The 14324-nt window shown below is 35.9% G+C and overlaps 1 protein-coding gene across 3 annotated transcripts; it reads left to right on the forward strand.

The window, feature by feature from the left end:
* Positions 1-11518: 11518 nt before the first annotated feature.
* LOC149571841 (uncharacterized) lies at positions 11519-14015 on the forward strand. Of its 3 annotated transcripts, none has more exons than XM_089813253.1 (2): positions 11519-11658; positions 12516-14015. In XM_089813253.1, exon 2 carries the CDS (start codon positions 12568-12570, stop codon positions 13660-13662), a length of 1095 nt encoding a protein of 364 aa, XP_089669379.1. In that variant the 5' UTR covers positions 11519-11658; positions 12516-12567; the 3' UTR covers positions 13663-14015. The 3 variants fall into 3 exon arrangements, with proteins under 3 accessions (XP_089669379.1, XP_089669380.1, XP_089669378.1); XM_089813254.1 differs by lacking the exon at positions 11519-11658 and adding an exon at positions 11674-11741; XM_089813252.1 differs by lacking the exon at positions 11519-11658 and adding an exon at positions 11791-12409.
* The last annotated feature ends 309 nt before the right edge of the window (positions 14016-14324 follow it).

A 14324-nucleotide genomic window follows, 5' to 3' on the forward strand; every position in this document is an offset into this window, starting at 1 on the left:
CTTACTTTTCAAGAAGCCATCAAGCCTCATCTTCTCTCCTCATCACCTTCTCGAGGGGGCATCACATAGTTTAGTCTCTCCTCTTTCTATTTGAGATAGGGGCAATTTTGTTGTTTAAAAGAAAATCTTCACATCATGTCTACCTTCAAACTTCTTCGAAATAGTATTTTCCCAACACTATGTCAAAGAGGGGCAAAATGTAGACACCTAAATCTAATTGCACCATTTAAGTGATCTTATTAACTTCTAGGGAATTGTTAATCAAGTATTTAATATTTAATTAATTTATGTCATCTTCTAGTTAATTAATCTAATTAATCTAATTAATTAATTATAGTCCAATTAATAATCAAATGATGACATATAGTCTAATATATTAATTAAACCCCCTTTGCTCTATTAAATTGAATAATTTCACTAATTTAATTTCATTTTCCTTGTGTGATTTAATAAATCAATTAAATCAATAACCCTCAATCATAGACTAAAACCCTAACCCAATCCTAACCCAAGATCTCAAACTAAATCCAACCCATTCATTCATGCTAATGCATCCACTTACCTAATTAACCTTGCTTAAATATCCAACCCACACACCTTTTACTAGCACCTATACTTATCCCCTAATACATCTCCTAACCCAAGCCTAATTCTATCGTAAACATTTGCACAACTTTAAGCATGGATTAAGACTTCCTAATCCAAACCAAAGTCTCCCCTCATGTCACATCCCTCACATCCTTAGCCAAATGCATTAAATGTTCCTACAAAGCATTAAAGCCTTCTTACACATTCCCTTACAAGCCCACATCCCTCATAACTCCACCTTGTCTACTCATATTCTCGAAAATGGTCACATTCCATCCAAAATTCTCATCCCCTCACACTTACTCTCCTTGTTACAAGTGTCACACCCTCATTGGCTCAAACAAGCACAATCCATGTGGTCTCCCTTCCTTACATCCTATCCATCCCTCACCAAATCCTTTATCTCACATCTTGGTCCTCCACTCCACTACTGCTTGCCCTATAAATTGAACCCTTCCCCTCACAATTCATCCACCTTCCATTGCAAAGTTATCATGCTATTTTGAGAGCCTAAAAACTACAAAAATATCATTATAATGTTGAAATCCCTCCACATGTTCATAGTTTAAAACCTCTCCATCCATCTACCATTGATGCAATCCATTTAAGCTTAAGCACATTTGGGCACACATACCACCCATTGGACACATCTAAAACATCAAGGAGATCATATTGAGAGCTTGCCCTAGTTGGTTTGTGTAATACCCCAAAATTGGCTCATTGCCATTATACCAATTCTGGTTTATTCTGATCAATCCTAAGTCCTATTTCACTAGACAAATTCTTATTCTGCTACTCGCTACTTGACTTAATTGTTAGATACAGAAAACCCTAATATGCATTCATCATACTCATTATTTAATCCCTATAGTACGCACTCATATTAGCCATGTTAAACCTATTTGATTTCAATTTAATTTAATCTAAAGTATTCATACTTTATTAAATTAAATTATCTCCTAAGGCTAATGTACTATGGAATTAAATTTATTTAATTTAATAAATATGCCTATTTTAATTAATTAAATGAAATTATTTAATTAAATAGAAAAGCTATTTCTAATTAATTAAGAAAATTTATTTAATTAAATAGGAAGCCATTCCTAATTAATTAAATGAAGTTATTTAATTAAATAAGAAAAGTGTCTCTAATTAATTAAATAAAATTATTTAATTAAATAGAAAAGGTATTTATGAGAGCATATCTCATTTTATTAAATAAATATTCTTTCTAATTCTTCTCTCTAGTTCAAAAATGGAAATTTCCAGATAACTACTGATCAAATTAGAAGTGATCTAGATCACTTGCTTTCACACTAAAGTCTATCTAAGCTAACTGACTCTTACACTCAGATCTGAGTTAGTTAAATCCCTTTAATTTGGGAACCTTCCACCTTAACTGAACCTCATCTTCAATCCTAACTATTGATTGAAGTCGATCTCAACCATTGATTCATTTCAAGAAAATCTATTTAAGAGACCCTCATTTCTTCATTTTGAGAGGTTGAATTGAAGAAGTATCGAATTTCTGTTGCATTTTACACTTATCTAGCTTTAAGATATTCTCATATATTTTCATTCTTAGCTTAATGTCATCTAGATTTAATATGCATGCATTTAGTATAATTTCCTTTACATGTTTTTAGATTAAAAATGCATATATCATTCTAGATTAATCTGCATATTCACATAGACTAATTGCATTCTCAAATCCTTCATTCTTAGAGGGTTTGGTTGCTTACACCTCAAATCTGAGGATATTAATAGGAAAAATCCCTTTAGATAGAAGGCAATAGGTCGACTTATAGGGAAAATCTTGGATGAACAATCTCATGTTCATTCCAGGATGAATTTGCAAATAATGACCATGTTGAAGTGTGTGTGTTAGTATAGGCCACAATTCATGCATACATTTTTGGCGCTCGTGCGAAGATGTTCTCTCCTCGTGCGAAGAAACATGGTGCGTTGTTTCTTCATGCGTGTCGATGAGGTTTCTCGTGCGGGAGATACCCACCTCTCGTGTGAAGAAAGAGATTCTTTGTGCGCGAGAACTTCATTTCTTGCATGAGGACTTCATTTGATTACAGGTATCAAGATAATCTAAACCCCGATTCCTAAGGATCAAGCCTTGTTCTGGGGATGGTTCTATGACTTATAATTCGATCTCGCTATCTGCTTTCAATCTTAGGTATCTAGGTGTTCTATCTAGATCCTTAAAGGTTAAGCTCCATTCTGGAGATGATCTTTTAAATGCTTTCAATCTCAGGTATCTAGGTGTTCTATCTAGATCCTTAAAGATTAAGCTCCATTCTAGAGATGATCTTTTAAATGCTTTCAATTTTAGGTATCTAGGTGTTCTATCTAGATCCTTAAAGGTTAAGCTCCATTTTGGAGATAATATTTTTAATGCTTTATCAATTCAGGTATCTAGGTGTTCTATCTGGATCCTTAAAGGTTAAGCTTTGTTCTGGAGATAATCTTTTAAATGCTTTCAATCTCGGGTATCTAGGTGTTCTGAAGAAACCTTTTAAATGCTCATCAATTTTAGGTATCTAGGTATTCTGCTTGGATTCCTTGGGATTAAGCTCTGTTCTAGAGATGGTCCTTAAAAGCTTATCAATTGGTCTCTGTATCATCAACTTTGGAACCAATCTCATCTTCGCACCATGCTTTTTGATTTTTCTTTGAATTGAACGTGCTACTCACACATTCAGTCAAAGAGGGGAAAAATGTAATACCCCAAAATTAGCTCATTGCCATTATACCAATTCTAGTTTATTATGATCAATCCTAAGTCCTATTTCACTAGGCAAATTCTCATTCTGCTACTCACTACTTGACTTAATTGTCAGATATAGAAAACCCTAATCTGAATTCATCATACTCATTATTTAATCCCTATAGTATGCACTCATATTAGCCATGTTAAACCTATTTGATTTCAATTCAATTTAATCTAAAGTATTCATACTTTATTAAATTAAATTATCTCCTAAGGCTAATGTACTATGGAATTACATTTATTTAATTTAATAAATATGCCTATTTTAATTAATTAAATGAAATTATTTAATTAAATAGAAAATCTACTTCTAATTAATTAAGCAAATTTATTTAATTAAATAGGAAGCCATTCCTAATTAATTAAATGAAGTTATTTAATTAAATGAGAAAAGTGTCTCTAATTAATTAAATAAAATTATTTAATTAAATAGAAAAGGTATTTATGAGAGCATATCTCATTTTATTAAATAAATATTCTTTCTAATTCTTCTCTTCAGTTCAAAAATGGAAATTCCCAAATAACTATTGATCAAATTAGAAGTGATCCAGATCACTTGCTTTCACACTAAAGTCTATCCAAGCTAATTGACTCTTACACTCAGATCTGAGTTACTTAACTCCCTTTAATTTGGGAATCTTCCACCTTAACTGAACCTCATCTTCAATCCTGGCCGTTGATTGAAATCGATCTCAACCATTGATTCATTTCAAGAAAATCTATTTAAGAGACCCTCATTTCTTCATTTTGAGAGGTTGAATTGAAGAAGTATCAAATTGTTGCTGCATTTTACACTCATCTAGCTTTAAGATATTCTCATATATTTTCATTCTTAGCTTAATGTCATATAGATTTAATATGCATGCATCTAGTATAATTTCCTTTACATGTTTTTAGATTAAAAATACATATATCATTCTAGATTAATATGCATACTCATATTGTAATGGACACCCAAGAATGCCCAAAACTGTACCAACTGCTGAAATTATATTAATTCTCAGAATGATGAAATCAAGTACAAAGAAATGTATTCCAAAGGCCAAACCCCAAGGAATGACATCTAGAATCTTACAAGAGAGGATGAACGTCGTCTATTGCCAAGAAAGATATGTGATTCACACATCCAAGCTCTTATCAAATGTCATTCACAAAAATCCCATGCTCAACAATGAGACTTTCAGCCCTATTTATCCTTTTCCTCCGCCCTTGTATAAGGAACTAAAACATTAATTAATTGTGAAAGCTAGAAGCTTCCCCCTTCCAATAATTAATGCATTCTCTAGAAACTCCTCCCTTGCAATAATTAATTGTGCTTCTAGAAAATTAAATCACTAGAGGCTTCTGCCCTGCCAATAATTAATACACACTCTAGAAACTTTTTCCCTTGTAATATAATAATAAATTAATTAAATATAAAGTCACCTTTTAATCTTTAATTTTTGATTTAATAACTTTATTAGAAATTAATTTAATGTTCTCTTATGCTCCACTTAGACTTTGAAGAACATGAAGGCTAAAAGATAGGATCATTACAGTCTGCCCTCCTTGAAATTGCTTGTCCTCAAGCAATTAAGCAACATAATGAACTCCAACCTCCACCTGGATCCCAACTTAAGTAATATGTGATATCCATATGGACATTAAACAAACTACAAACCAGCATCATTAGAACCAACCACATGTCCTACAACCTAGCACCCAAAACTTGTGTTGATGAAGTAGAAGTCTGAATGTCACCAGAAGGTGGCTCTGTAGAATATCTATGAAATCTCTTCTTCCCAATTGCTGCAACACAAAAATGAATCTTTGTAAATGGTGAAAACTGAGCCCAAATCCACTCACGTGAATGATCAACATCAACTTCAAACATCAGATTGTCATAAGACAATGTTGCATCCATGTTGAACATAGTACTATCCAAGAAGTGAACATAAACACTTTGTTGATCGATAGTATAATATGACTCTATCACTATATTACTCACCTCATTAGCAATAACAAGTGTACTATCATCAGAGCACACATCTACAACCGCATGCATACTGCTAAACTCCTCGTTGGATGGTTCAACCGACATAGAAGTGGCTGCTAATATGATAGTATCCTTGCATTCTTCTAATTCCACTATTGTTCCATCACCATCTGCTGACAAAGCTTCATATGTGGACTCCTGACTGTCACCAACATCATAGCTAGGTGGCTCTATATGTGTCTCAATCCCACCTCAGGAATCAACTACCCCCTACACTAGAGCAACATATAGATCGTCAATATTGATGCCCATCTATCTAGCCATTAGCTGTAATATCATATCCATTTGCCTATTCTGCTCCTCTAATGTACCCAATAACCTGAACATTACATCTTCTTGATCGGGACCGGTATTCCTATCATCTCAGTCACCCATACTGTTGTCTTGTTCAAAGAATGTCTCCTCTGTGTCTATATGACTGGATTGTATGTCCCTCTACACAGATGAACTATCTTGTTCATTTTGCAAGTGTGAACTCCTACTTTTTCTTGCTCTGGTATTGTAGAAATTATAAAGCCCTTGTCGCATACTCAAACATAAATTCTTAAGATCTCCACAGGATGGCATGACTTATAGCTCTGATACCATGGTAATGGACACCCAGGAATGCCTAAAAGCTGAACCAAGGCTAAAATTATATTAATGTTGAGAATGTTGCAATCAATTACAAAGAGATGTATTCCAAAGGCCAAACCCTAAGGGAATGATGTCTAGAATGTTACAACAGAGAATGAATGTCCTCTATTGCCAAAAAAGGAGTGTGATTCACACATCCAAGCTCTTATCAAATGCAAGTTATAATCATCCGATGATCAACAATGAGACTTTCAGCCCTATTTATCCTTTTCTTCATCCTTCTGGAAGGAACTAAACATTAATTAATTGCAAGAGCTAGAAGCTTCCTCCTTCCAATAATTAATGCATACCCTAGAAATTCCTCCTAGGAAATAATTAATTAAATCATGAGAAGCTTCCGTCCTTCCAATAATTAATACATACCCTAGAAACTATTAATACAAAGTCACCTTTTAATTTTAATTGAATGACTTTAATTTTCTTATCCTCCACTTAGAATTTGGAGAACGTGAAGGCTAACTAAAACTTGGGAACATTATAGGTCTGCCCCCCTTGAAATTGCTTGCCCTCAAGCAATCTTAGTCCTGTTTGTTGTAGCGCCTACTCACTCTCCCAAGTAGCATTTTCATCTGGCAAATATTTCCATTTGACTAAATATTCTTTGATCAACCTACTTCGTAGAGTCCTTTCCCTAGTATCCAAAATAGCCTCAGGAATTAATACAAGCTTTCCCTCCTCATCTAATGGTGGTAATTTTGCTGAAGGCACAACTCTTTGTCCGATTGCTTTCTTAAGCCTTGACACATGAAACACATTATGCACCCAACTATTCTCTGGAAGCTCTATCTCATAAGAAACCTCACCGACCTTGCGGATCACTTTGTAGGGGCCATAAAACCTAGGCTTCAACTTCTCTACTCCACTTTTCTTGAGTGATGATTGTCTATATGGTTGTAGCCTCAGGTAAACCATATCCCCAACTTCAAAACTATGCTTTATCCGGTGCTGGTTAGCATACAATTTTTGTTGATTTTGGGCTTGCTGTATATTCTCCTTGAGCACCCTCAAAATATCCTGACTATCCTACAAGAATTTTTTTGCTTTGGGCACTCTACTATCTCCCAGGACTAGATCCATGAAACTAGGTGCTTCATAACCATACAGTGCCATGAATGGAGTCATCTTAATGGACATATGATAAGTGGTGTTATAACAGTACTCTCCTATATGTAACCATTTGACCCAAGCCATCTTTTGTGTAGTCACATAGTTCCTCAGATATCCTTCCACCCATTTATTCACAATTTCTGTCTACCCATCTATCTGTGGATGATAACTAGTGCTAGGTGTAAGTTTAGTACCACACAACCTAAAAAGCTCTTGCCAAAAAGTGCTCATGAATTTACTATCCCTATCACTAACAATGAAAGTAGGTAGCCCATGTAATCTAAATATCTCTCTAAAGAAAAGATCAGCCACATGTGTTGCTATATAAGTGGATGGAATAGCAAAGAAGTGAGCAAACTTCGTTAGTCGGTCAACTATCACATAGATGCAATCTTTCCCTTGTACTCATGGTAACCCGGTGATGAAGTCCATGGAAATACTTTCCCATTTCCTATTTGGAATGGGCAAAGGTTGTAACAACCCTGCAGGATATGTGTGCTCTCCCTTATTCTGCTGGCAAATTGTACACTCCCTGACATACTTCTGAACATCATCCTTGAGCCCTTTCCATGTGAACCTTTCACGAATCTACTTGTAGGTCTTAAAGACCCTTGGATGTCCGACTGTAGGTGCATCATGAAATGCCTTCAGTATTACTTCCTTAAATTGTGATGAAGGAATCAAATATATCCTGTCCTGAAACTTTATCAACCCATCCATCACCACATAGCGATCATCATGTATGGTGCCTGCAATTACTCCAGAAGCCCAAGTGTCCCTCACATATTCTTCTGTGATCTTATTTCTCCAAACTCCTGTAATCTCAGCTAAAGCACAAATATGAGGTCTCCTAGATAAGGCATCTACAACCACATTCTTCTTACCTTTGACAAACTCAATGGAAAAGTCATAAGCCTGCAACTTTGTGATCCACTTCTATTGTCTATCATTCAAATCACGTTGGTTCATGAAGTATTTGATGCTGTTGTGATTGATTTTGATAGCAAATTTTCTCTTATGCTCCACTTAGACTTTGGAGAACATGAAGGCTAAAAGATAGGATCATTACACATATAGACTAATTGCATTCTCAAATCCTTCATTCTTAGAGGGTTTGGTTGCTTACACCTCAAATCTGAGGATATTAATAGGCAAACTCCCTTTAGATAGAAGGCAATAGGTCGGCTTGTAGGGCAAATCTTGGGTGAACAATCTCAAGTTCATTCTAGGATGAATCCATAAATAATGACCGTGTTGAAGTGTGTGTGTTAGTATAGGCCACAATTCACGCATACAGTTTGCTTTCTTTTGTTTGTTTTCCTCTTGGCTTATCATGTATGTTATATTTTCTTTTTTTGTTATGTGTGTAGTTTATCTTCATGTTTTTAGACTTACATTTCATTGTATAAACCTAAGAGAGGACAAGTCTATGTCAATCTCAATGTTCTTTGGTTCTTCATATCCCTTCAATCTTTAAGACTTTTTTATTGGACTTTCTACCTCTAGATTTTTTGACACCAATATTTGAATTTTTGGTTTTGGACTTAGTTTGACTAATAGTATATTTCATTGATATACCCTCTCCCTATTCTGTGCATAGAAAATTATCCTCTTTGTTTGAAGAAGCCCAAATGTCCTCCTCACCTCCATTCCTATCTTCAACCTTGCATTCCTCTCTAATTAAAGACATATGAATGCTTTTATAATAGTCTTGAGTGGTATCCTCCTCCTGATTGGGATTAGCAAAACCCATTTCAAAATCTAAATCTCCTTCTTTTACTTCCTAAACCTTACCAATATCCCTACCTCCAATTAAATCTTTCCCACCAAAGAGATAAGAAATAAGGGTCTCCATTGTGGTCTCATTAAAGTTGGGTAGAACCCCTTCATCAATCAATTATGGAAGTGAATCATCCTCTTGAATGTCTTTATTCTAATCCAAATAATCTATCCTATCTGATGCCAACTTTATCCTCTTCTCACTTGTTTTCCAAACTTTATCATGGGTTATGATGAAAACAACCTCACTCTCCTCAACACCTCTATCCATCTTCCTCACATTTCTAGTCTGCATTCCTTTGGAAAAGGGGGACACACCCCTCCCTTCCTCTTGTTCCTTAGACATGGCCAAGAGCTTTTCCTCTAGAACACAATTTGATCTAACCCTTTCCCATTCTAGTTAATGATAGACTCACCTAATTTGTAGCCCCATCCCTTGCATTTCTTACACTACTCCATGTTTTCTTCAACTTCGATCTCCTACCATTAGATGCCTTCACTTGTCCAAATTTCAATAACACAAGAGTAGTATGTATTTTCCACATGATACAAATCCTCATATTCATACTGAAATCTTTATTCTTAATAGGCTCGTATGCTCTTAAAAATTCCCTAGTTTATCACTCATGAGTTTCAAGGCTTCCTCATTCCAATACTCATTTGGAAGGTTACACAAGTGGACCCATCTTAGGACCTCCTCGAAGGAGATATGTTTGGGGTTAAATTTTGTCATGCAATCCCTAATGAAAAAATCATATTTCCCTATCATAAAGGGTCACTGAGAAGAACCTATTGCTTCTCTCTAGCACAATCCCATTTGATAAAGATTTTAGAATGTAGTGCTTAACTCAATTCTCATCACACCATTTCCTCACATGAGGAAAATGCGAACATCCATCTCATTACTTCATGAATAATGCCCTACTCTCAACACATCTTGATTGTATCCTTCCATTCCTTTTATTGTTCATTTAGGAATTGATTTGAGACAAATAGGTTTTTGAGTTCCAAATGTTCTCTTCTAGCTTCTTGAAACCCCACATATCTCCTCTAATAATCCATGAATAACCCCATTTGTTCTATTCAATGCCTCTCTTTTTATCGCATGCGCTACTCAATTTGCTTAGTTTCAGTTTCAATCCCATTTCAAAATCACCCAAGCCTGCCTTAACAACCTCCACTCCTCTACGGGTAAGACAACCTTGCCAACCATTTATTTATCCAACTTGCTTTTCTGTGAAAACCTACTTGACCATGAAACCCTCACTTCTACTCTCTCTTGCCCAACATCTCTATTGAGAAGAAAATAAAATTTGATAATTTTTTAATATGTATATCATTGGGTTTCTTCATTGTGTCATATAAATATATGAAAATAAAAGAAACCTAATTATATATAAAATATTAGAATTTTGAATACATGTATTGAATATAAATAATAATAAAAAGTTCAAACAAGGAAACTAATTTTTTTTCCTAAATCAAAAAATGAACTTAATAAAGATCAACCCAAACAATGACAAATACCACAAGTACAAAAATAAATTAATAAATAAGAAAAAGGAAAAAAAAGGAGATAAAAATGTGTAAGTTAAGTGAAGAATAAACAAAAATTGTGGAGCCATATGACATTTTTGTCAAAGGTGTTGCTTATTTTCAACATTCCCTTTATTTCCAATTCCTAAATTATTGCCACTTCACTAAAATAGGGAAACCTTCTAAATTATTATTTTCCCACAATTTTAAACTTGCATAAGAACACTCTTAAAATTTTAAATTATTTTTTTCCTTCCATAAACTTGCATGAAAATATGTATCTTATTTCTTTAAATTTAAGCAAAAAACCTACTTAAACAATTGCATTAGGACATAAGAAGTAGCAATGCTCCATCATGCTACAACTAGTGTTTTTGTGTTTCTTGGACAATTAAAGAGGAGATGTTAAAGTTTGCTTAAAGTCTTTTTCACTCGATGTGATTCTTATTAGTGTCTACCCTTGATATTTTTTATATTAAAATACCTTTCTGGACCTTTTGGCCAAGATCAAGTCTACATCTGATGTTATATAACCTTCAATTTTTAATTTCTCCTCTCACTATTTTATTTTTATAATCAACATCGAACAATTAAAAAACATAAAAATGAAAACCAATTAGTTAATGCAATTACTTAATTTATGTAAATATTAAAAACACTTCTTTTTCCATTAAATTCAAACCAAAGTATTTAATGTCTTGTAATAGCGTTGAAATTACTTAGGGCAAGAGGAGAATCCAAGAAGGTACGTCTCGTTCAAAGTTCTTAATAAAAAGGGCATATGATTTTGAAAAAGAAAAGATAACCGAAATGGGTCCTCCTTTCAACACAATTCTCTCCACTTCTGTCTTCCGACACTGAAACCAATGACAGAGAAGTCGCCGCTCCTTTAAAGTCTCCCGTCAAAAGACGTGAATTCCGCGGTCTTCGATCTCGACACGTGGATGAATACTTACAGTCAAATATAACAGTAAAGATTCAAATATGAACGGGCAGAGTGCGGGGTAAATGGTAAAAAGGTTAAAGTAAATTTGTGTGGCTGCCGTATGGGTGAAAAATCGTAGCACCGGAAATCGACGGATTTGACTGGAGCGGGCAACATCACTGTGTAGGTTTTTGTCTCTTATTTACAGAGAAATTTGTGGAGATTAATCTGCAGAAGGCGAAGGGTTGTCAGATCGCACAACAACAAAAGGTATTCTTTTCATTGTCCTCTCAATCATTCACTTGTATTCGAAACAAAATTCTGTGCCGATAATTTAAATATCTGTATGAAATGTATGAATTTTTCTTCAAACAGAAATCTTTTGGGTTAATTTTGATTGTGTGGATGAGCTTTATGATTGTTTCCTCGGAACGGAAATCTCTGGCAAAATTTTGATTACTTGGAACAGTTGTAGAATTTTTTTTTTAATGTTTTCTTGTTAGGTTTTCGTGCCTGGATTCACCTTTTATTTGAAGTTCTGTGACAATTTAGGTTTAAATGTGGATGAACTGTATGAATTTTTGTTTTCTTGTCTGGAATCACTATTATTTGAGCTTCTGGTGACAAAAATGGATTCGCTTTTTGTGGCGTGCATTCGTAGTGCATGGATGTCTATATTTTTGTTGTTTTCATAGTAGATAGGGTTCGGGATTGGTGAATTTATCTGTTGGATTTTTGGAGGAAAGAGGCGGTCTTTAGAGATTTGAGGAGTGTCGTTGGTTTATCTTCCGGAATTTTGTTTGTCATTGCCGTCGATTGTACTTTTTGTTTTGTGGAAGAATGTACAATGCTTTTATTTCAAAGCGTGCATCGGGGAATTTCGCTGAGTTTTTCAGGCGTACCGTAACTGTGGCGGTACGAAAGGCTGGGAAGGAGACTGAATATTTAGCTTCAATGATAGGTTCTGGCCGGAGTTGTGGTGAATTTGTGCGATAGGATGGATGGAGTTTTTAGGTCTTTGGTAGGCTTTGAGGAATATTTGACTGGTGGAGGGTTTGAAAGAGTTCAGTTTGCTTTTTCGTTTTGAGATGCGAGATTGATTTGAGGTTTCCGTTGTTAAAATGCAGATGTTCGGACTGTAAATGCGGAGGCTAAAGGAAGCTCAAGGAATTCTGAGCAATGGCGTGGCCGGAGGTTGGAAATGGCTGGCAGAGTCCGAGGATTTCGTTTTCCGTTGATCTTTCACAGATCGACAGGACTTCGCCAGAGAAGCGAATCAGAGTAGGTTCTGCGGATATTATTAACAGCCCGGAGTTCGAGTTTTGCACGGTAAGCAGCTTCAAAGATGGCCGGGAAGCTGTGTTTGGGGAAACTCTCACTTCCGCCGACGAATTGTTCGTGAACGGCAAAATTCTTCCGCAAATTTGTACTCCGAAAGTTCAGCCCTTAACGATTGCTCGTCATCTGAGTCTCGAAAGCTCGTCCCCGCTTCGATCCGCGTCGTTACCTTCTTCAAAGACGAGCGGTGCTGAAAATGGCGGATTCAAATCCAGCAACAGGATGTCGGGCAGGTGGAAGGAAATGTTTAAGCGAAGCAACAGGGATTACTTCTGTGCCGCGTCAAAGGAATCAGTGGACGAAAGCAATGAAGAGAAACCCCCTGTTACTTCACGATCCCGGTGGCCATTTTCAAGGAGCGGCAGTGAATCGCGAGGCAACGGATTGTTCTGCTCTTTGCCGTTTTCCAGAAGCAGATCTGCAGTAGAGCACAAATCCAGGACGTGCTCTGAAGCTCCTTCCTGCTACAGAAGCAAATCCGTAGGAGCTCAGTCGATCTTTAAAGAAACCGAGGATCTGGTCACGGGTTCGAAGCCCGCAGGCAAAGCCGATTCAAAAGATGCAAAGAAAGGTCCGCCAGATTTGCCGAGGCAAAAAGGCAGTCCAGGAAGGCCAAGGAGAAGTTCTTCAGCGAGAATCTACGGGCGAGGGAGTCCTGGAAGGGGGAGCGGGAGGTTCGTGGTTCGAAACTCGAAGACGCTTGATTCTCCACGCCCTGGAAAACCCATGGCTGATGGGTTGCTCAAAGGCCATTGCAATGTCTCAGGAGTGAGCATGAAAGTGAATCCTGTACTGAATGTGCCAGCCTACATAGGTCCTGTGGGAGGCAGGAATGGGCCTGGATTATTCGGATTCAGAGGCTTCTTTTCAAAAAGAGACTGCAACAAAAGATCTCATCTATCCCAACATACTGCATCTAGAAAAAAGGGCGCTTGATTGATTCTTCTGAGAAATTCTCAAATCTCAAATTCATTTTTTTTTTTTTCACTGTATACACCGATGTAAAGGTAATATTTCTGCTTTCTCATGTAACCTCTGTTCATCCCCATCGCCTGTGAATATCATTTGTTCATCAGGAATCCAATGTTAGACAATCTTGATGGCCTTGAAGATCTTCCCATAAAAAACCATTTGCAGAGGAGGGGATCGATTGTTGGGCTCATTAATTTGGACTAATTTTTTTGTTGGGTTTGATTACGGAATTATTTTGGAAAATGGGTGAATTGTGAGGCTTGGAAATTTAGAGTTCTCTGTATAGTTTGTCTGAATATAGCCTAAATTTCTTTAAATGATGTCTTTTCATTTATCTTTTCCTGTTTAATAATGGCAGCAGCTGCTGCATTGGAAGTTTGTATTGTCAGATTTGTTATATCATTCATGGTGTTTTGAAACATTATTGCCAGTCGGATTCATTATTGGTCGGCTTATGGCATCTGTAACAAGTAATAGATATACACCATAAACCAGAATCCATCCTCTGCTTTACCACTGCCATGTTTGTATTCTTTTTCTCTCCCTAGTTTGCTATGCATCTTTTTCAAAATAATGTAATATATTTTGGTGTTTGCTATGCATTTTTTCAAAGTTATATAATATAT

The sequence above is a fragment of the Cupressus sempervirens genome, chromosome 2 (genome assembly GCF_028749045.1).
Source record: "Cupressus sempervirens isolate cs-2001-9-10 chromosome 2, ASM2874904v1, whole genome shotgun sequence".
Classification (NCBI taxonomy): Eukaryota; Viridiplantae; Streptophyta; class Pinopsida; order Cupressales; family Cupressaceae; genus Cupressus; species Cupressus sempervirens.